Source organism: Symphodus melops, assembly GCF_947650265.1.
Source record: "Symphodus melops genome assembly, chromosome: 15".
Taxonomy (NCBI): Eukaryota; Metazoa; Chordata; class Actinopteri; order Labriformes; family Labridae; genus Symphodus; species Symphodus melops.
In genome coordinates this window covers 20147932-20170443 of record NC_136705.1, presented here as the reverse complement: position 1 = coordinate 20170443, position 22512 = coordinate 20147932, and the positions used below count along the sequence as shown (strand labels likewise).

The 22512-nt window shown below is 42.4% G+C and overlaps 1 protein-coding gene across 2 annotated transcripts; it reads left to right on the top strand.

The window, feature by feature from the left end:
- The first annotated feature begins 480 nt into the window (after positions 1 to 480).
- Positions 481 to 22466, top strand: LOC306836382 (transmembrane protein 150A). 2 transcript variants are annotated; one of them, XM_079363417.1, is made up of 8 exons: positions 481 to 750; positions 1494 to 1742; positions 6249 to 6296; positions 6665 to 6751; positions 7920 to 7987; positions 14074 to 14201; positions 18306 to 18483; positions 19224 to 22466. In XM_079363417.1, exons 2-8 carry the CDS (start codon positions 1678 to 1680, stop codon positions 19484 to 19486), a joined length of 837 nt encoding a protein of 278 aa, XP_079219543.1. In that variant the 5' UTR covers positions 481 to 750; positions 1494 to 1677; the 3' UTR covers positions 19487 to 22466. The 2 variants fall into 2 exon arrangements, with proteins under 2 accessions (XP_079219543.1, XP_079219542.1); XM_079363416.1 differs by having other exon boundaries at positions 1491 to 1742.
- The last annotated feature ends 46 nt before the right edge of the window (positions 22467 to 22512 follow it).

Here is a 22512-nt window from a genome sequence, read left to right as displayed (position 1 = left end):
GAGTACATCTGTGGAGAGACAAAAACGAGTTGATGCTCCAGAGGGCAGCAAAAACACATGTGGTTGAATGGACTGTCTTTAATTATAGGATGGAAAATACACAGATTTAGTCACGTCAATAAACAGACCGTATCGTAATCATTTATTTACTTCGAGAAAAGAAAGACCAAGTGCAAGGAAAACTACTCACATCAAAGAAACACTTTTTTAGATAAAATTCACCGTGAGATTTTACACAAAAAGCCACAAATAATCTGTCCTGCGTTGATAGGAAACCGCAAACAACGAGACCACAAACGATTTCAGATTATGTTAAAACTGTGAAAATCCCTCCCTAACATTTATGAATGGTCGTGTTCCTGTAAGAATGTATAAGAATGATACACAAATACATGAAAGTGCTTTTTAGGGCCCCACCCTCCCGTCCCTTCGGCGCTCAACTACACCCAAATGCAACGTACCCTGATACTACAGGTTTTTTTTAGGGGGCGGAGTCAAACAGCTGGATACTGTGTAGAGTGTCTCGTGGCGGCGATGCGAGAGACAGACTGCATGTGAGAGCAAGCCTCCCCCACTGCACAAGAGAAGAGGGCAAACGGGATCTCATTTGTTCTGGAAGAAGTCGATAGGGGAAAAAAAACAAGGTGACTGCATCTTGTCTCACGAGTCCAGGTTGGATTGTTTTTTTTTGGGAGCAGTTCAGCGTACTCAAAGTTACCTGAAACTTAAAGGCTGACTTGAAGGCTTTAGGTAAGTTGTCTCAAGATCTTTCTCTCATTATTTTTTGTCGTCGTTGCTTGCGAGGAAAGGTGAAGATGAGCTGTAAATGTATGATGCACGAGAAGCTGATGAGGCTAACCAAACAGGTTTTACATGACAATTCACAAATCTGTGAATTGGAACATAATATCAAGGCATTTTCTCCTCTCAAAAAATATTTTAATCAAACTTCACCAGCAGCCCATAAACTATAGAGAGAAGTAAGGAATATAATATAAAGATATAAAACAGTACCGTGTATTGAAATGATGATTGCATTCCAGGCTTTTTTTGTATGGGATTAATATTTCCTCTTCCATATCCTCTTTTTTAACTGTATCATGTTACTTTAAATAAATATTTTGCTATTTAAAAACCCACTTACCCCTGAATTTACATGATATATAGATACCATATGACTAACCAATTTTTTTGCACCGTTGAGTTGTTTTCAGTTGACAGAAATGCTAGACTTATGTTTTTTTAGACTAATGCTCTTTTTATATATAAATGTATACACATTGCTATTCACTTGCCTCACTGTGTATATAGCTGTATGTCTTTTTCCTAGTGGATGTGTGTATATTTTAAGAAAAACTTAAACCAGACTCAATCTAGCTATCAAGGTGCACAACATTTTGTTTCCAAAACATAACCGGCAAGTTATGAGCATGATTGTCGTGATGATGAATATTATGACAATAACTCACATCCATTCTACTCTCATTCAGCAGCTCCAAGGGACACATCTGTCCTGCCAGTGTGCCACCTACCATCCTCCCTCTTCAAGACCATGAATCAGTCGGTGGCAGTGCAGATATCCGTCACTCTCAGTTAAATGTTAGTTCTACTTGAGCAGATATCGCTCGGCTGGCCGAAGAGGAAAAAAAAGAAAGGGGCTGTTAAAGGTGCTGGAAGATGTCTCTGTGGATGATACTGCCTGTCAGCCTTCCAGTGCTGACCATCACTGGGATATGGGTTGTGTAAGTGTTACACATTTTGCCTTTTATCTTAAAAAACTCCCATAACTGAGACTGAAAGGACTTGGACAACAGTGTGCTGAAGTGATAGTGAGTAGGTAAGAAAGGTTGATTTGATGTCAGCAAGGACCAAACTGTTGTATTTCTTCTTGACATTAGTATAGTGTTATTTTAGCCCACTAAGACACTTACATTTTAATGCCCAACAGAATCATATTCTAGCAACCTGCCACACACCTGTTGTGCCTGCAGAGAAAATAACATAAAAAGCCTCTCAGCTACATTTACTTTTTTTAATCAAATATCAGTGTTTGTATAAAAATCCCATGGTAAAAATGAACGTTATATTTGACAAGTGATCCTTCACGTAGAGTAACTGTAGTCCACATTCTGATGAATTACAACAATGTTGTTTAAGTTTAAGCAAATACCACCTCACTTCTGGGAAGGCTAGAGCAGCATATTTACCCTGAAATTCCTGGCAGCCATGGTGATCTCATGTGGCTTAAATCTCTCTAAAACAGACCTGGAATTATCACCTCTGTCTTGATAGTGTGATGTGCAGGATCACAGTGTGCCATCATTATCTAACAGTTCAGTATCTGAGGTGATGTGTAGAGGGGTGAGACTGAGCACCTGCTGGTTATGTTTGAGCGTGTCTGTTATTACTCTGAAAGGAGGAATTCAAACCCCAAGGGAGGGAGAGAGAGAGAGAGACAGAGAGAGAGAGACAGACAGACAGATAGGTGGCTCGATTCCAAATTGCTGTGTTTCTTCTCTATTCATGCAGCGTGCAGCATGTATTTTGAGTACTGTAAGAAGTTGGAGGCCAGAGCTGACACCATGCAAACAATACCTGTTTGTGTACGTGGCTGCAGTGTTGAGTGTATGCTTATAGAGCAGTGCAGAGGAGAAACGTCTGAGCTGAAGATGTTGCTTTTAGACCTTCAGTGTACTGAGCTGGAGAGCAGGCAGGTGAATATACCGTAAGTGCTGGCAATGCACATTTCTGCCTTGCTTTATCTGTGAGGTAGAAAGCTGATCTGACTGAAGTTGCCGAGTGCTGCTGACTGTCAGTCCCTTAAAACACATTTCCTTCCCGTTACCTTGACAAGGGCGCCTTGTTTCTAAGAGCAGTCAAGGGTCTTTTTCCAGACTCGTGGAATGTCAAAGGATGTGACAAGTTGCGTAACTCCCTCCCTCACTTTGGGGGGAATTGGGGGGGGGGGGTAAGGTAAATACTAAAAGGGAGAAAATAGAGAGCGTAAGCAGAACTTTCACTCAGCATCTGGTTGCCATGCCCAGAGTACGGAAGGTCTGTGGAGCCAAAAAAGGCTCTTGCTTGTGCCAACCAAAGACTCTACAGCATTGAGGCTTTGCAGACCTTTAGTAAGACGGGCTTGTATAAGAAAGCTTGGCTCCACTGAACCCATTAAAGACACTTCTAGTTTTATAGCTTTATGCATTTCTTGCCCCCCCCCTTTCATGTGGTCCCTGTCTTTTTATTTGAACACATCTTCGAGCATATTACCCTCTTTACCAGATCTCTTTCCATAAGACTCCTTCTGAAAGCTCTTTGTTCAGTCCTAAATAAGGGGAAATGTCGCCTGTTTCGCCTAAATATTGCTCTCAAACATGCAATTACTGGTTACATCCACCGCTGAGCTTTGATAGACATTGAATTATATAAACAAAGCTATCATTACTTAGCCTTCTGCGGGCACAGAATGCATTGGTATACTTTTACATGACGAAAGGTCCTGGAGAAAAAAGGCCCCACTGTTGCTATTTTCGCTTTGGAAGATGACCAAATAGTTTTTTAAACGGCATCGAAAATTGTGAAAGAGCAGTACAGTAACAACTTTTTTATGGCTTGAGCTTCCTTGCGTCATCTCATTTCCCTAATGAAGTCCCTTGGTTATTCTGTACAACATTTGAAGCGTGTTTTTGGTCAGCTTTAACTTCACTGTGTAGTTAAGAGCTCTGGCTGCCCTCTCTACCTGACGGCGATATTCCACTCACGCATCAAAGTTTCCTTGCTGCATTATGTAAGAGCGCTGCTCTTAACAGACAACATGCCATCTGGCTCAATATGACTTTCACATGCCGATTTGCATAACCTAATGCCAACCAAATGTTGCCATCCTCCAAGACTGTCACTATCAAACCTGTATTGACCAATCACAAGTAGCGTTACAAAACTAAAAAAGAAGCTGAAAAAAAAGCTGAGTTCACACTTTTCTCATACTTAACGGTGACGCTGATGATCAACAGAGAGATGATTTATGGTTTTATAGCGTCATAAACAGCTGACACCGTTACTTGATTAACAACAGGTTGGTACTTCAGAGTCGTCTCTGTTGTAACTATGGAAACGGACAGTGTAGCAAGAGTGCAGTTCAATGTTTGGGTGTTTGTGTTAAAATATCATCTGTAGTTGATGTTGACTACTGTTATGACTAAATCCCAGCTGTGCTGATATTCATTAGTCCCTCTGAGTGATGTTGCTTAAATAAGTTGCAGATATCTATGAATCCAAAAAGTTAAAAGTGATCGTCACGGCCAGATCAAAAGCCACAAAACAAATGAATGAAGAAGGGACAAGGACTACAGTTGGACACATTCCACAGCCTTGGTTTCAGCAAAACAAGGAACAACACAGAGCACTGAGAGCAGCCTCTCTCCTCAACCTTTTCCTCCAAGTCTCTTACAAACGAGGAAGTGCTTAAATAGAGGGAGAACATCGTGCCCAAGTGTTCTTAATCCCTTTTCAGCCACACCTGCTGGAGCCTGCAACACAAAACACAACCAGCAACCAAAACCAGCAGGGTCATCGCAGTGATTCAAAGGGAAGTAGAATAAGACTGACGGGCAGTTAACCTTTTCACATCGCCGGTTTAAGGAGAGATGTTTTAGCCACTGTGTGTGTGTGTGTGTGTATATGTGTATATATACTGACTATATAAATGTGCACTGATGTGTCTCTGGGTAGCAGGTGTGTGTGTGATATTTGTCTATCCAAAGGCTGGTTTGTGAGAGGACAGTGTCTCCCATGGAAACAAATGTAATTGGTGCTTAGCCTCCCCCTGAACTACAACTGCATTCACCAATCATCATCAGTCTGTTTGTGTGACTCGGTGGTTTTGACTCTGCTGTTGTTTTAAACATTTTGTTTTTGATATTTCACACTGCGTGTTTGTGACTACATGCTGAAAACATGACAATAACTTTTACTTTTGTGTTCACCCACAATTCTAACCATGACTCAGCATGTCTGATTGTTTTTCTTGGTTATAGTTTTTACAGTCTGAAACGGCCTCAAGATGTGTCTGTCTTTCTCTGCTGTCTTTATCAAAACTGAATACGTACTATTACAAAGTCTACTCCATCTTTGCGTCATTGACTTTCGCTCGTCAATACGACTTACACCGCATTGACAGAGCAGACAGGTGGAGATGGGCAATTTGCTGCCAGGGAAATAATCAAAGTCCCGACACTTAAAGCCTAAAGCAGCAATACCCAAAAGGGATGCATTCACTATTTCATCAGCCACAAAGCTCACTCACTCCAAGGTTGAGACGAATCATTCATCTCTGAACATTATTAATAGAATTTTTTTTATTGAGCATGATGTCCAAATGTGTGAGTTTAAAGGATACGATAAAAGTTAACTTAGCTTTGGTAACAGTTTTCACATTACGTTTGAATCTTACCACTTTGTATAGCTGACGAGTGGACAGACTTTGTCGTGGTAGTTCTGTTTCTATCTCTTGGTCCTTCGGTCTTTGACTTCTCCGAGGATGCAGCAGGTCAGTGACACGAGCGAACAAACATTTCTCTTGACGGTTTTAGACCCACACAAACCATTCTTTTCTCTGTGTGGCCCATTGAGTTCCAGACATGGTGATAAGTATCAGGTGGCCTTGTCCTGCAGGTCGAACAAACGTGTTATAGTGTTCGGTCACACTGGCAGGACAGTACTCTGCACACTGTCAATGTTCTTACGGCATTATCTAAATAGCTGTTCAACAAGCGATGTTTGGTGGTTCAATTACACCGTATAAAATCAAATGTGCTACACGTATGAATCCTAAGAGACAGCTTTAGACTGATCTGTTTAACTCTTTCTAACCACATCATGCCCTTCAATATTCTTTAATCACTCACATGAAGACATTTGTTATATTTGAGATATTTTTGGCGAGCGTTTTTTACTTTTATTGGATAGCACAGCTGAAGGGAGACAGGAATTGTTGGGAGGAGAGATTCTGGGATACAAAAAAGTCGGATCTAACGCGCGGTCATGGGGCGCACAACAGAACCACTAGGCCACCGGCGCCCCCTTTGTCTGTTGTTTGTTTTTTTTTATACTGAAAAAAATGTTCCCTTCTTCAATGTTTTTCCTTGATTCACTTTGTATGACACTGTAATCTTAAGATAGAACAAAATATGATCATGAAATATGATTTACTCTCTCTCTCTCTCTCTCTCTCTCTCTCTCTCTCGTAGGTACGCCATGGCCCTGTACAACCAGCATGTCTGCCCTGTGGATAATTGGTACGCTGCTTCGCCCGTCCTTTATTTAGATTCTTAACACCTCTTTAGCACACTGCACACATTTCTCAGACTCATCACTAGCGATCTGCTTCGTTGTCACTGTCGATGTCTTTGTCAATATCTTTGTTGTCATCTCTCTTGGAACATTTCGTAACAGGATTACTTTCTCGTCCGCTCAGTAAATCTGCTCACATACTGCGCTGAATGAATCTACATCTCCAGTGTTATTTGACTCTCATTATTGTTCTCAACACCAGCAGGTGACGCGTGTGTGTTATTCCCAAGTAGGTTTAAAGTTATAGTGAGATTTCAACCACTTAAAGCTTCTCCTTGTCTTTTGTTCTGTGTGTGTGTGTTTGATGTCCCAGGTTGTACAATCAGTCATGTGAAGAGGAGCTGTATTTGCAGAGTGGGCCAACCTTGTGCTGCACATTAGACAATGTACCTCTCATCAGGTCTGTGAGACTCCCACCCTCACCTCTCTCTCTCTCTCTCTCTCTCTCTCTCTCTCTCTCTCTCTCTCTGTCTCTCTGTCTGTCTCTATTCGGTCTCTTTGTTGCTCGTTTCTGTCTGTATTTTTATAAACAGGAACACTGTCCCATTGTTTTAACTTGACCCCTGTCGGCACATTGTTGACAGTGAGCTTAAAGGAGACGGCCGTCCTGAGTGTGGGTGTGTACATTCTGAAAATAACTTGGGGCTGAAATATCCTGCTGCCTGCCACCGTGGCAGTTCAGAGGCAGAGCATGGGTCTGCACTTCACCATGTAAACACACACACATACTGTACACACACACTCGGAGGAGTCGGCTTACATTTGGGAGGAAATCAAGGCACTCCCACTCTTATGTTTAGCTTGTGTTCTTCTCAACTCGAAACATCAAAGGCCAGAGAGTAAATAAAGTGGTATCCATAAAACAACCGGGGACTGAAGAGAAAAATAAATCAGTGCACAACCACATTTAATGACCACGAGAAAATATTACATGTTCAAAACATCTGTAGGGGCTGAAAAAAGTAAGTTTAACTGTTCCAATGCTGCTGCTTTGACTTTATTTATATATTAAAGGTGACATGTAGTGTTCTTATGAAAAGTTATATGCCAAGCAAAGTACATGTCCTTAACCATCCATTCATCCATCATCCCCTGTGTGTATATATATATATATATATATATATATATGTATGTATATGTTTTAAGGGTTCTTTGAAAGCGTATCAGTGAAAGCACAAGTCCATTAGAATTGAACATTTTACTGAGGAATGTGTGTGTGACTGAAGTCAGCTGAGAAGGCTTTGGCTCTGTTGGCAGCAGCAGCAGCTCGGGCGCAGACAGCTTGTGTTGACTATCTGCTGCCTTCCACTCCTCCAAACATTTCCCATTCCTGCAAGACAGGCAGTATGCAGTAGGTGAAAAGTCAAACGCTTGTTGATGAGCACTTAGGAACATGTTTCTACCCCCTCCCTTACCTTTTCTTTGCATGAGCAGGAAGGCATTTGTAAACATGCTATGTGTTGCTGTGAATTTACATCAACAGAGGGCCATAAGTGGTAGTGTTTCTGTGTAGCGTAGCTTGATTTAAAGCACTTCTCTGATTTATTACTCTGTACTCCCTCTTGCAGTAAATGTGGGACTCTTCCCCCTGAGAGCTGCTTCTTCAGCCTTATCTGCAGCACGGGATCGTTCATGGGTAAGAGATCCTGTGCACACGACACATGAAGACACACACACACACACACACACACACACACACACACACACACACACACACACACACACACACACACACACACACACACCCCGTCACAGTCATTGATATCAACTTCGATTTCTGCCCTAAGTCACCTTGTCCCTGATGAGAAGCAGCTTTATTCGGGATTCAACGAGCTCATCCTTTAATCTGATTAATTTCTCAGCAACAGAGGTCAAGGCGACATCTTTATATGTGTTGTTTATTTATTTTTAAGATGTGCTTTATTAGAGAGATAGGACAGTGGATAGAGTCTGAAATGGGGGAGAGAGAGAGAGAGGTCTGATCTGAACCCGATCTGTTCGCTTTGAGCACTGTAACCTCTTTACATGGGGCGTGCAAACGAACCACTATTCCACTGGCACCCTATTTCTTGATTATTCTCTGAGCTGTTATTATCACATTTCCGAAATTTTTTAATTGGCTTATCATCCAAACAGAGATTTTCCACCTGTTAGTTTCTAGTTTGACAACAAAAAAGTTAATTAAAACATATTAAACACATGCATCATGCCCGACAGACCTCTTCAAGCGGACTCAGCAGCAGTTTCCTGAGCACAGGATGAGTACGGTACGTTTGTGTTCTCGCAGATCAGATGAACCAGACTTCGGGGTCAAGGGTATTCAGATCTGGGCTCGGATCCCTCGTGTGAAAAAACCCTTAGAGATAGATCAGACAGTAAAGAGAAATATCTGTTGTTTTGATCAACTTTCCTTCGGCTGAGACCTCAGAGTGACTTTAGCTTAGTTTCCCTGCAAAAATGCAAAACTTTCAACCACACTGACCGGGAGCCAGAGAAAACCCTGCATGTGGTCCGTTTGAATGAAAGAGAACGGGGAAGCAACAAATGCAGCCTCAGGATGGCTTCATGTAAAATGATCACACACACTTGCACACAATGTTTATTTTAGTAGGAGCAAGGAAAACATTTTTTTTTTTTTTTTTTAAGAAAAGGAATGGGCTCCCATGTGCTGGCCTGTATGTTTTTTGTGAGTCTACACGTGCTGTGCCCTGTGCTTACTGGTGGGTCTGATTTAGTTAATGTTTTCCAGCTGTCGCTTAGACATTTCTTTGTGTGTGTGTGTGTGTGTGTGTGTGTGTGTGTGTGTGTGTGTAATATTAAAATGGAGGGGATGTTTCTCCCTCTCTTGTTTGTCTTTTTAGAAGGAGTCTCTGGGACTCGAGCTGCTATTTAAGTCCTGCCTGTCTGTCTGAGTGATTGAGCGACTCAGGAACATTTTAACCCAATCTGAGAGGAAGGCAGAGACCTGATGAGATAATGATCATTGTAGGTTCAAAAATAACATGCAATACTGTAAGCAGTGTTGCTGTAGCCTTTTCATACATGCACACAACTCTTCGAGTTTCTGCTATTTGAATGGTAAGCTGCATACGTGAAAAGAAACACTAACGGAAAATTTCAACCCTGACTTACCCAGACATTTTTCCAGCCAGCCCCCGCGCAAAATGTCCTCATGAAGTTGGGTGAGCTCACGTGTGAATACAGCAGGAAATATCCAGGAAAATTCTCTTTGAGTCAGTGGGAGAGAATGATGATGTTTATGTCCTGCAAAAGCTGCGTGACCGGCTTGATCTTCATGGGCGTATTGAAGCTGCTGCATACTTTATTTGCTCCACACCAGAATGTTCTTCTCTTTGAGTTTGTTGAAACTCTAAATATGTTCGAAAAAATGTCATCATATCATCAGACTGTGTTGCTTCTCCGGCCATCTTGAATATATTGTAAACACTGAGACTTCTGTGGTGTCCATATTTATTTAGCCCACTCAGCACCTAGTGTTTGAGACAGCCGGGTGGGTTTCAGACTGTTGCAGCTCATTGTGAAAGTCCAGCGTTTGACCCGCACTGTGTCACCAGCCGTGACCCCTGACCCACAGCAGGTCAGCCTGTCACCCTTGTGTACATATATTTATTTGTATAAGAGAAAGAGAAGGAGGATGAGCACTCTCCCGTGATTGTTCCACTAATGGTAAAAGGAGGCGGACGAATAAATAGTGAAGTGGAGAATGAACAGATTTTCCGTCTCCATGTCGACTCCATTGCTCATCTCGATGACATGTTGTGTTTGTTATTCTGTTGTATCTTTCCAATACACAATTCTTACAGAGCTATCCTTACACAGTGTGTCCAAAATATAACTACACAGTTAGACAGTGTGATATGCAAGCATCCTTTTTCTTTAGGGAGGGATTCTTCTATAGACGAGACATGAGAAATGGACATACAGTAGCCTCACAGTGTAAAAACAGAAGCTCTTTAATGTCTGTCTGTGGGGTCAAAAATAGCGTGCAATACTGTCGGCTTTGTATTGTTGTAGCCTTTTCATACGTGCACAAAATAAAACTCAACACTGAGGTGCATAATAATAACCTTAATATCACGAAACTGTAAATCTGTAATGACTGATATACACTTCAACATTTGATGAATTGAATTGAGTTTAGTGTCAGTTTCACCTCTTATCACGCTTCATCGCTGGACTTCTTTTCACCGCTCTCCAATATAATCTACCTATTCTTCTTCTTATCGTGCCCGATTGCCGTCTTTTCACTTGACCTTCGTTTGTGTCATTGAGTTTCCTCCTGAGGATTCATGAAGTGGGGACATGGTGAGGCAGGACAATCTGTTTGGCGCACCACATTTCTTTAGATTAAAACATCAATATTTGGCCCCATATGTTTGATGATATCGCACGAGTCAGTATGCTGATATATTGATGTTTTGTCCCAATCAAAGTTTACAGGACAGTACTACTTCCTTCAAAAACCATTTAGCCGTTAGCTTCTGTCAGATATGTGACATCCCAGCTGTCTGCGTCCTGTTTGAGCCGCACGTGTTTATTAAACCGGCCTGCATTGTAGATTATTAAGTAGTAATATTGGAACTGTCATTGCAGTAGGAAAAATAAACGTCTGCTGTATTTGAAGGCGGTAGTGAAGCTACTTTTCATCTGGTTCAATCAATCCGTGAGCACCTCTGCAGGTGCATTCAGTGCATCAATCATTAGGTCACAATGCACTCACAGCCTCTTAGTCTGCTCTTGTCCACCAGCCAATTCGTCTCAATGCAGCATTTGGTAATACCTGTTGTAAAGTAAGTTAATAGCTTTACAAAACTAGGCTAAGCTAATGAGGCATGTAGTTGTACAACAAGCTATTGTAAATAATCAGTGCTTAGCTTCTTAGCCTATTGATTTCTGCCTCACTTTGGAGACTGAGCTGGCTGCAGTTGGCTCAGGGGTTCACTCCTTTCCTGGACTGCACAAACTGGATATTGCCTAATAATTATTGTTCTTGCTTTTTATCCAAGTCCCCACCTCTCTGCCAGTGTACACACTCGATGTATCAAAGACAATGCATGTATTCTTTCCCAGCGTACCTCCTGTGGGAGAGAACGCCGCCCCGGTGTTTGGCTTGAAATGTATCTCCTTGTGGGGACAGCGGGGTTTATTTAACTGTGAGGTGTGGTGTGGCCGAGGTGACGTTGTGGGGATTTTGTGTGTTGTACACGTGCACAGGTTTCAGTGTTAAAGCAGGTCTCCGCAGAAGCAAGTCTGTGCTTGTAACAACAGGGTAACATTACTGCGTGTCCACGTTGTTGCAAAGTAGCATTGGTGTGTGTGTGTGTGTGTCAGTGTTTGAGTCAAGACGCCGCAAACTCCTCTGAGGTTCCTGTGTTCGTGAAAAGGAGTTAGATAAGGATGAAGGTGACAGACTGTGTGATGGATACTAGTTGGCACGGTGTGTTTATGTAAACTTCACATTTCTAACCTTCATTTGTCACATGGTGAGCAGGAAATGCAACAACTCTGCAAGGTCACGAATTCAAAGCATTGCTCTAAAGGTCCTATGAATGTACACGGATGAATACAAAGAGTTAACATGTGAAAGCGTACTTATTCCTGTTGTGCTTTAATCAGAAAACAATTCATCTTGACTGTCAGAGTCCAGGTGGAGGGCATCCATGCTGCTTACTCACCAGACATGTAATGTCCTCACGCTGCACGAGCCTGTGACCTCTCAACGTGACACGCATCCTTAGCAACAAAGCAGAGAACAGGGAAAACAGATGAGCATGTTAGAGCGTGCTAAGCAACAGTCAAGACGGTTAAAAAAAGAGAAATGGGGAAAAATGTTCGTCATTCTTGAACCTTCGGGCTCAGCTTGCATCATCCTGAGGAAGCTTTTAAAAGCCAACAGGCTCATTTGTAATGATCAAAAAGTCATTTTGTCACAAGAGGAAAAGAATCCACAGCCAGCCGGTCAACAGCCAAGAGGCCGAGATGCCATAATTTAATGAAAGAAACTGCAGCTGACTTCTTTTTTTTTTGTCCCTTCAGAAGACTAAGGTAGAAGGTAGAATATGTTTTCCATTTAAAAGAAGAAAAAAAAAAAGCAAAAGAAGTTGGAAAAAAACAAAAACAAGATTGTTTCCGAGCCTGGAGACACTGCTGTTTGTTTTTCCATGATTGTAGCTTTAAAACACTTTGCCGAGATGGTTTAAGTGCAGCGGGAACGGAGGACTGGGCAGGAGGATCCAAACAGTGATATACATTCTCAAACATTATACAGTATGTCCTGTATACGTCTATCAACCTGGTAGTTTGAATGAAACATTGGATCATTTTAGTTATGAAATAAAACTTCATTTTAAAGCAAACTTTATTTGTACATCACTGATTCAGAAGAAATGTTTTCACAAATGTTATCTGACGGGCTTAGAAAGTGAGAGCATGAGCAGTAAAAATGAAAAAATGATAACTGACGGATCATTCTGATATGAACATTTGAGCTGTAATGATGATGAAACGGGGAGGTCTGACTCCTACATTGAAGAGGTTGAATTTGAGCAGTCGTTAAAACGTGCAGCTCTGTTTCCACCTCCTGCTGGCTGCAGTCGGTGCTAAGCTGGTCCTCCTTCAGAAACCAGAGGCGTGGCGTCCTCTTTGGATGGCGAGGTTCGTGAACACTGAGTCTGTCTGTCCCTTATTTTTTTCAAATGTCCTGTAGATTGATGTTTTTTGTTCAGAATTGAACCTAAACCTTCTCCACATAATATCTGAAATCAGATCTGTGGCTGCTGCATTGTCTCCCTGATTGGTCAACATTGTCAGTGAAAGATTTTAAAAAAGACAAAATCTTTCCTGGCAGGAGTCGGTCATTAGAGATTCAAGCTGAGGTTGTGGTCAGGTTCTGAAAAGTGACCCGTCATTGAGACGCTGGCCTTGACTAAACCCTGACTACTAGAGACAAAGCTTTACGCTCCAAAATCCTGCACTGGAGTTTTTCCCCCCCCCCCTCTGGAACCACAGTTTCCATTAAAATTGTTCTTTGGCAACATGGACCTCCTTAAAGTTTGCTTCACACAAACGGGATAGTGTCGGAGTAAAGACAACAGTTCAGCCTCTTGAGACAAACGTATGAGCTTCAGGTCGAGACAAGAGGGGCTCCTTCTTCCCTCTTATTCTTCCAGACTCCTCTTTCTTTGCTCTTACCCCACTTTCTCCAAACCCAGTCAGCCTTCACTGAGCAATAGCCGTGAGGAGCGAACAAAGAGGAACGAGGCAGGGGTCAGCCACCAACAATACCCCCAGTCACAGCCCATAAGCACATCAGGAGTTATCTGTGCTGTATACTGTACTGAGTTTCCCTCCACCTTCTGTCTTATGTAAGCCTGAGAGCAGCCCGCAGCCATGTGTCGTTCCTACTTTCCCGCCATTTCCTGCCTCTCATATTCCCCCCTTTTAGTTTGTGTAACTCGAAAGCCGCTTTCTGGGAATCCTTGTGTTTTTTTTGGCTAAATGAGTTCTGTGAGTGTTTGCATTAATTGAATCCAGGCACTGCGAAATAAAAATACCCCAAACTAACTGTGTGTGTTCTACTTCTCCAGGATAAGTGTAACTTTTCTCCCTTTCTTCCACCCTGCCATGGCTCTGGTGAAGTGTTTTCATGTGCAGGACTCATCTTGGTTTGTGTTTCTCTTTTTTTTTTGTCTTCTTCTGTAGTTATGGCGATAGTGCTGCTCCGCTATGCACACGTCATCGAGAAACACCAAAACTGTGTCCTCAACACGGCGAGTCTCTCCACAGGCTGGATCTGTGCGGCTGGTCTCATCATGGTGGGCAACTTCCAGGTATGCAGACCTCACTTACTCCCCTAGTGTAACAGAGGGAAATGAATGTGATAGAAAAAGGAATGTGATGAAATATTGTGGTGAATATTTTTTCCTCCAGATCATTACAGATCATGACACCACCACAGACAATGATCCTTTAATAGACATTTCACTTGTTTCTTCTTAGTTTTGATGATACAGGCATATGTTAGGGGTCTTATTCGTTTTTTTAATAATCGGAAAATGAGCTTTATCGGGTTATGACAATTGGAATAAGGTGTTACATGACTCCTACGCAGTCAGGATATTGTCATTATTCTGATTGATACAGGAATGTTGTGTGCATGTTAACGTAGTCAGTGAAAGTGGCTGAATCCTGCATTTCATTGTGACGTCAATCGCTCAACAATGATGGCCTTCACTCGTGACTCTTTTTTTTTTTTTTTTTTTTGCTTTGACTGCCCTTCACACATTTCTCACTCATCTGTTCAATCTATTCCAGTCGATTTAAGACTCTGGTTTGTTCAAGTCTGTCGTGCATTCAAAGACCAAAGCCTGGACGGTGCAGGAGGAAATCCAACCTGAATTCCTTTCCTCTAGATGTTTGTGCTTTTGGGGAAGAATTTGTTTGCCTCTTGTGTGTGTGTGTGTGTGTGTGTGTGTGTGTGTGTGTGTGTGTGTGTGTGTGTGTGTGTGTGTGTGTGTGTGTGTGTGTGTGTGTGTGTGTGTGTGTGTGTGTGTGTGTGTGTGTGTGTGTGTGTGTGTGTGTGTGTGTGTGTGTGTGTGTGTGTGTGTGTGTGTGTGTGTGTGTGTGTGTGTGTGTGTGTGTGTGTGTGTGTGTGTGTGTGTGTGTGTGTAACCGATGGAGTTGTTACGTGTCACTTCTAAGAGACATCTTTGGTATTTTTATGAAAGTTGTTAGTTCCAACTAAAACATAGACATGGTTACATAGTTTGCTTTCTGATGAAAATCTGGATAATTTGATGTATTTCTGATTTTTGTCGTCCAATTTTGAAACAATTGTATAAAACGTCTGTTTACAGGAACTAACGGGAGGTAGAGAACACGGCTTTACCCTCCAAACCTGCTTTCACATTTTGTTACAAAGTCGTAGGTACTGCAATGGATAGAGTTTATGTTTCATTTCAAAGAAGAACGACGCCGTTCTCAGTATGTTATCAGGAGGAATGTTGCGTCCTCATGTTGCTTTTGAACGCTGTGTCCACCTTTGGATAGACTTTGGATCAAAATAGTCTCCTGAGTCATTTGTTTAATCATGTTTGGTTATTGAGGAGAAGTGACGACAGAGCCCTTCATCCTGCGCCGTCATCGGAGATTCTGAGGTTACAAAACTTTATAACTGACTAACCAGGCGACGTTCATATGGCTCTGTGCTGATTCGTTGTTTCAGGTGTTTTATAGCTGAGAAAGATACTGAAAGAAATCTCTTACTAGGCCAACTCAATTCAAATTCAAAAGTGCTTTATTGTCCTGCAAAACAAATGTTTAGATTGCTGAAACGAAAGTGACAATAAAGCACAATAATTCAGTTGCATAAAAAGAAGAAACTGAGCTGTATTAGAGCAGTGTATATACTTAAAAACTGTTTCAACTTCAACATTCAAGTTGGTACACTGGTGGCCTATCGCTTAGTGTGCCAGCCCCATCATGTACAGAAGGTCTTAGAGGTGGGGCGGCCTGGGTTTACATCCAGCCTGTGGCTCCTTTCCTGCATGTCATTCTCCAACTGCTGATGTTCCCTGTGAGATGGAGACAGGACAGAGCTGAAGGAGTGTGTTGAACAGATGTGCTGCAGAAGTTTATCATATGAGAGTATGAAAAGGTGGCCTGCTGCACCTTCTTTCCGGTTCTCCACTCGGGCCTCTGCTCTGCAGATTTGGGAGGAATTTAACTGGAAGAGCCAGGGGGAAGTGAGTCATCAAGTCTGGCCATGCATGCAGAGGAGCTGGGCAGACAGGGTGTGTGTAGGAGAGGCCCTGCCTGTAACCAATCACAGGCCGGATCCTTCCCGCTTCCTTGAGAACTTGCATCCCTTCCAGGCAGGGACATTCAAGTCGGATGGAAACACAGTAGATGTGTCATTGATGGAAATGTTTAAACAGTTTAAACTGCTTTTCAGGAGAGAGATTAAAAAAATGAAGCACAAACTTGAGTCCAGACTTTGAATCACATCAACGTCCTCAGGAGAACACCACAAACGTGTTTGAATCATCAGAGGAGACGCCAGAAACGGACTGATCAAAGAGAGTGAAAGCACCCAAAAAAAACCCATCACGTGGAAACAAACTCGCCTGCAGTTTGTAGTTCTTTGTTATGTAAGGCTTTGTGGCCACTGGGGCTTTTCCTGTCAGGAGGCCTATCGCTGTGAACGGAGAGACGGATCTGAAGATGATGGAGAAGCGTATCACTGCCACACGTGAGACGCCGCAGGAAAAGGCAAAGCTCTTCAAGATCAAATAAGTTCCTTTTAATGTTTTATTGCTGAGAGTGAAATATGAAGATCAATACCTTTCTGTCTACTGCGAACATGAAGCTGAAACCAGCAGCTGGTGAGCTTAGTGTAGACTGGGACCACGTAGCAAACGCATCTTTTATCCCCTCTAAAGCTCACTGTGTCGAGTAGATGAGATGAAATAAGTAGTGATCATTAAATTGGTCTGTGGGACTGAAACAAACGGTGCGCGCTCAAGTATTATCTAAAATTGTCGAAAGTTAAAGATGCAACACCAGAGTGCAAACTCTTTGAATTTCAAATGAAATTAAGATCAACTCACGGGGAAACCGTGTATGAATATTAAAGGTGTTGGGCCGAGCTGAGCCCTGAAGGTCTGTTTAAAGTGACCTTGCAGTCGAGGGTGGGGGAGACACTTTCAGTTACAGATATGGGAAGTCGTGTTACGTTAGGTTTGTAAACCGTCGGGAGTCGAGAGTTTCCTTTCACATCTTTCGGTTCAGTTTCAGAACATTGAAAAAAAAAAACCCAGAAGCTAACAGAGCTGGATGTCAGGTGTTTCCTCTCATAAATCTTAACCCCTCGTCACCCAGCACCCAGACATTTGAAGGGTTTTACACATTTGGTCTAAAGTCCCTTCACTGACGCACACAGTGACAGAATGCAGGGAGTGTGGGCTGTGCTGATGCCCTGTGTGAACATCATTACTATTCATTTATGCCGGGGAGCTGCCGGTCAGTGTCAGCCTGCAGGAACTGATTTATCAGAGCCAACTTGCTTAGTCACCACGTCGCATGTTACATTAGATGGAGTACTGCAGAGGTTCATGTCATCACTGCTGTGACATTAGACCGAGATCAGTTCAAGTCGGAAAAGAATGGGCAAACTAAAATTCACTTTGCTTCCACAAACCTGGCTGCATGTTCTCCCCTATCCTCATCCCTCAAACTGGAGGAATCTGGCATATTGCTGCGTGTGCTTTTCACGTTGCACTTTTCGAGAATTCTTACAGGATTAACGTACTGTACAAGAATGTTGAGTATTCACTTGTCGGGTCATTTGACAAATGGCTTAAAAGGCCAATCCTAAATACCTGTGAGGCTAATGCTGTAATGGTCTTTGAGAATTACGAGTAGCTGAGGGTCATTACTATTCAAACGCTGCAAGGTTTGAGCTGTGTCAGCATTAGCCAAGACGAGCATTTATTGTCATCTGCCTGAATTATTCTATTCCTCGGAGGTTTGTTTCTTCGCTGGCTCTCTTGAATCTTTTATCAGTTGTGATCAGTTCATCGTGTGTGTGTGTGTGTGTGTGTGTGTGTCGTGCAGTGGCAGCTGGAGTCACATGATCCAGTGCGGCTCTTTTGTGTATTGTTTCATATCGAGCTTGTGACCTGCAGGGAAAAGGAGGCGTTCTGTCGCTTTCTGCTCTCTGTATCGGCCTCCTTTTTTTTTTTTTTTTTTTAGATCTTTGGCTCCCTTTAGAAGAAGTCTGACAGACTACATACACACTATCAGACAAAATACAAAATAATTATTTATTTATAATTTATGTCATGCCCTCATTTAAGAGACAGGACAGTGAACAGAGAGATTGTTGCACCTTTTCAATATGTTGTCTTATTCTGTCTGCTTCCTTTCGATGACAGGTGGATAATGCCAAAGTTCTCCACTATGTCGGAGCAGGCATCGCCTTCCCCACCAGTATGCTGTTTGTGAGCCTGCAGTCAGCGCTGACTTACCGACTGGCCAAGACCCAGGGCGAGTACAACGTGGCCCACCTCCGGCTCTGCATGACCCTGCTGGCCTTCGTAGCCTTGGTGCTCAGTATCCTTCTGCAGCAGATGGCAGCCCTGAGGCTGACAGGTGAATGTACAGTAGTCGTGCCAGCCTGACTAAAGGCAGAAACATCCCCCTTCACTCACCGTCATGACTCACAAAGGTTCACTGAACACAACCATAGACACAACATAGAGCTGCTGTTAAGGCTTGTCAGCACATTGCATGTTGTGCTGTTATTGATTTTGACACACACACAACACCTTTGGATTTGGGTGGATCTATTGGCAGCAATGTCACATCATGTTAATCAATCACAACTGTTGTGTTTTTGATTATCTTAGAAGGAGCCATTTTTGTCGACAGGGAGAGGGAGGAGGTCCTATTCCAAGGCATCAGCCTTATTGCCCAGCCTTGTTTCTACAGTTGCCCAAAAGGGGAAAAAATGAAACCTTGGCTTTAAGAGCCGATCTGTAGATATTCCCCTCTACATTAGTAAACGCCCCTCTGGAGGTTTTCCGGCTCAAAGAGGTGCATTGGAAAACGCTGATTCCTTATTCATGTAGATATATACAAATTGGACTCCCTGCATAAAGTTTCATCCTCTCGCATTTAGCTTCAAGTCCTTTCAAAAGAAAAACAGCCTTGTTATTGTTTTTTCTTTTTTGTTTGCATCTGATTATTTGACGGTGGAATCTGACAAATGATGGGGTTCCTATTCGCGAAAGCCTCAGAACCTTTGAGCACACACACTGCTTTGCCGTCACTGCCCTTAACTGTATTTTCAGGCGGCGTGTTTTTCTGCCAGGAGAGCTTCGTCCTTCAGCACGCCTCGGCCATCTTTGAATGGGTGTTCTGCGTCATCGTCATGCTGTTTTACGGAACGTTTGCCTCCGAGTTCGCCGGCATGTCAGGGGATACCATGGCGGTGCTGGCGAGAGGAGGGGCCCTGGGGCCTGCTGGGAGGGAACACAAGGTGGACGCTCTGGGACCACACTCACAGCCTCACCCACTCCACCCACACCAACCTGAAAACATGTCCATCATGTAGCCTGCTGCCACATCTCCACGCCACACAGTTGGCTTGTTTATTCCTTTCAAACTGCGGTTGCTGAATGAGTTTAATTATTCATTTCCAGCCACATTCCTCTGAAGCTCTGAAAAAAATTCAGGCCAGTAGAGTCACTGTTCACCACAGAGGGGATTCTACTATTTCGACCAGAGGTGTCGACGTGCTGCCACAGTGGAGGGCTCAGATCGTACTGTGCTCACTCCAGAGTTCGGGGTTTCTGAAGGACTTGTTTGCAGTTTGCACATTGCACAAGTGTAAAACCAAATTTTACTCAACCCAGTCCTGTTTGTGTTTCATCAATCAGTTCAACATTTGTTCGGTTCCCCTGAAATCCTGTATTCTGTTCAAACTCACTTAGTGGCCTTGGAGCATTTCTACTTGGAGTGACTGCCTTGATGCTTTCGTTATACATAGAGGCGGCTGCTGGACGGCCGAGTTGACAGGATTATAGCTGTGAGACAGAGAGAGAGAGACCGAGTTTGGTGTTCCAGTGAGCACTAGGTTGATTTGCCTGCAAGAATGTTGAATGCAATCAATTTAATAAAACAGTCCATAAAATAGAGAGCTTAATGAATGTTTTCTTGAGATAGAACAGGACATCCATTTGCATTTCAGTTACTGATGAGTAAAAGACTCCTTCATTGTAATGAATTCAAATTTAATAGATTTGAGCTGCTGTTAGCTTATCGCTTCAGTTATTTAGCCTGAGTTTTCTGTCAAACGGACTGTATGCTGCCTTCCAGTCACGCGTCACAGATGGATGTGAAAGACAGTCAACATTTTGGGGAGCTATGGAAATGTCTGTTAGTTGTTTTTTTTGTTTATTCAGATTTAAAATAAGCTCCATCCACCACTTGACGTGTGGTTACATACCATATCTTTTTCTAGTATCCACCGTGCCTCATGAATTCCAACTTTTATTGTTTACTGGAAGGAAGACGGATCAAATGCTATTCAAAGTTTAAGGTCAACACAGTGCTGTAGAGTTCTGAGAATGAGACTGTGTCCAGCAGCCAAATGTGCTCCAGCTAATTCATCCCAGAGCTCTGACTTTATTGAGTTTAGTGACGAGGCATCGCGCATGTTTTCAGGCTCTGTGGGCGGAGGGCTGCATCTCATTAATCCTAACAAGGAGAGGCTCAAGCGTTTATGGGCTCTTATGGGTCTACTACTTACTGTACTTCTTTGAAACCATACGTTGAGCTTTTTTCTCGGCCTTGTAGTCTATCAAAGGGAAACTGAGGGATTTTTTTTTTCTCATGCCAGAGATTCACCGTGCTGCTTCCGTGTGACTGTACTTAAGAACATGCCAAATATCTGTTTGCTTAGGCATTGGTGCTAAAACACAAAAGTCTTTATACTGCCATTTTACCTGAGTTTATCTGCATCATAATTGTGAAATGAAAGCAATAAGAGGGAGTGAAGGAGCTGGGCCAGAAGTGTCCGGAATACCGAAGCAGAGAATTGCCATAACAAATTTGAAACACTGCAAAGCCCCCACACTGATTTTAGATTGTGTGGCGTGAGGTTAGCCCTTTTGTTTTTCTTTCAGATTAAACATTAGTTGTACTCATTGGCTTTCTCTGAAGTTCTCTGCTGTTACGTAACAAAGAATTACTGTTTAATGTTTAGACAAATTCCCCCATCTTAGTACCATATTAAGGGACTCTGAGCTCTTTGGTGTGAAACACATCCAGCAGACAAAGTACCATCACATGGTAAAAAAATACCACTCTCCTCCTGCCACCACCGGCCACGTTTGCTAAGGATTTATTTAGCGCCTGTATTTTGAGTGCAAGTGGTTTAGTTGCAAAAAAACCCTCAAATTAAAAGTGTGACTATCTCTGAACAGACTGAAGGAGGAAACACTTTCACATACTTGTGTGTGAAATAAGTTAGAAACAACACCAACAACTATGCTGATCACCTGCTGCCCTCTGCTGGCCAAACTACGTGTTGCAGATTAGATGAGGGCTGTTGTGGCAGAGTCAACCTCAGAGTTGATTCACAAATGGTTGATTTATTGTTGGAAAATAATACAGAAAATGCAAAGTCAGCTGCACCTTTAGGCCTGATCTGCTAAGAAGATTTCATGAAGAGCACTTGAAACCTAGTGTGTGCATCTGTGCAGAGATGTACATGACACCCCTTTGAAGGAAAACTGGCCCTTTGACACTCGACACACAATCTGCCTTTATTTCACAGGACAAATTCAGTGCATTTTAAATGTAAAGCCTTTTGCTGCTTGAGAAGAAACATGCTGTCATTACACGGTTACTGGAAGTATTTTAGTTACTGTTAAGAATCTATGCAAAATGGGCATTTTCAAAAGAATACTACAGAAGTGAATCAAATGTTTAGTTCCCAACTTTCTTCCTTGCCTGCACAGCTGCTCTCTCTACCTTTTGTCCTTATTGTTCTGAGTTACTAATCAGTCTGGACTTTGCTCTCAGGAAAACGTTATGACACCAGCTGCATTCACAGTTTGATCCAAAGCAGAATGACCTCGGCTTGCTTCTGCCTTCTGCTGTCTTCGTTTTAAAGGAATGTGTTTTATGTTCACGAGGATCTTTCACGTTTTGTCTGGTGTAGGTTGCGACTGCTTTTTCACAATCGTGGGATTGATGGTTTAACATAATCGAGCAGATTATTTTTGTTAATCGAGACTCTATAAAACTGCAAATAATAAACATTCCTTTATATTTGGCTTGTGAGAATGTGTATGCGACTCAAACAGACACTGTAAAATATCCGCAAGAAAAACCTTCAATCAGTAGATCATTGGTGAGCTTTCTGACAAACGCCTGTTCATTCTCAAAAGCTAAATGCTCCCTATGTGCCTTATGTGTTATTTTGATAATGAAAACCAAAGAGGTTTAGGTTGTAAATTCTATTTTGATGAAAAGTCATATGATTGTATATATATGCCATAATGTTCAACAAATAAATGTTTTAAAAATGGCCCTCAACTTTACAATTCATTCACGTTTCACACAAATCTGTTT

Bases quoted from the DNA above. Each gene is read 5' to 3' on its own strand.
- LOC306836382 (XM_079363417.1), top strand. From the start codon at position 1,678: ATGTCTCTGTGGATGATACTGCCTGTCAGCCTTCCAGTGCTGACCATC. The intron at 1,743-6,248 runs GTAAGTGTTACA...TCTCTCTCGTAG, and splicing joins ATCACTGGGATATGGGTTGT to GTACGCCATGGCCCTGTACA. The intron at 6,752-7,919 runs GTCTGTGAGACT...TCCCTCTTGCAG, and splicing joins GACAATGTACCTCTCATCAG to TAAATGTGGGACTCTTCCCC.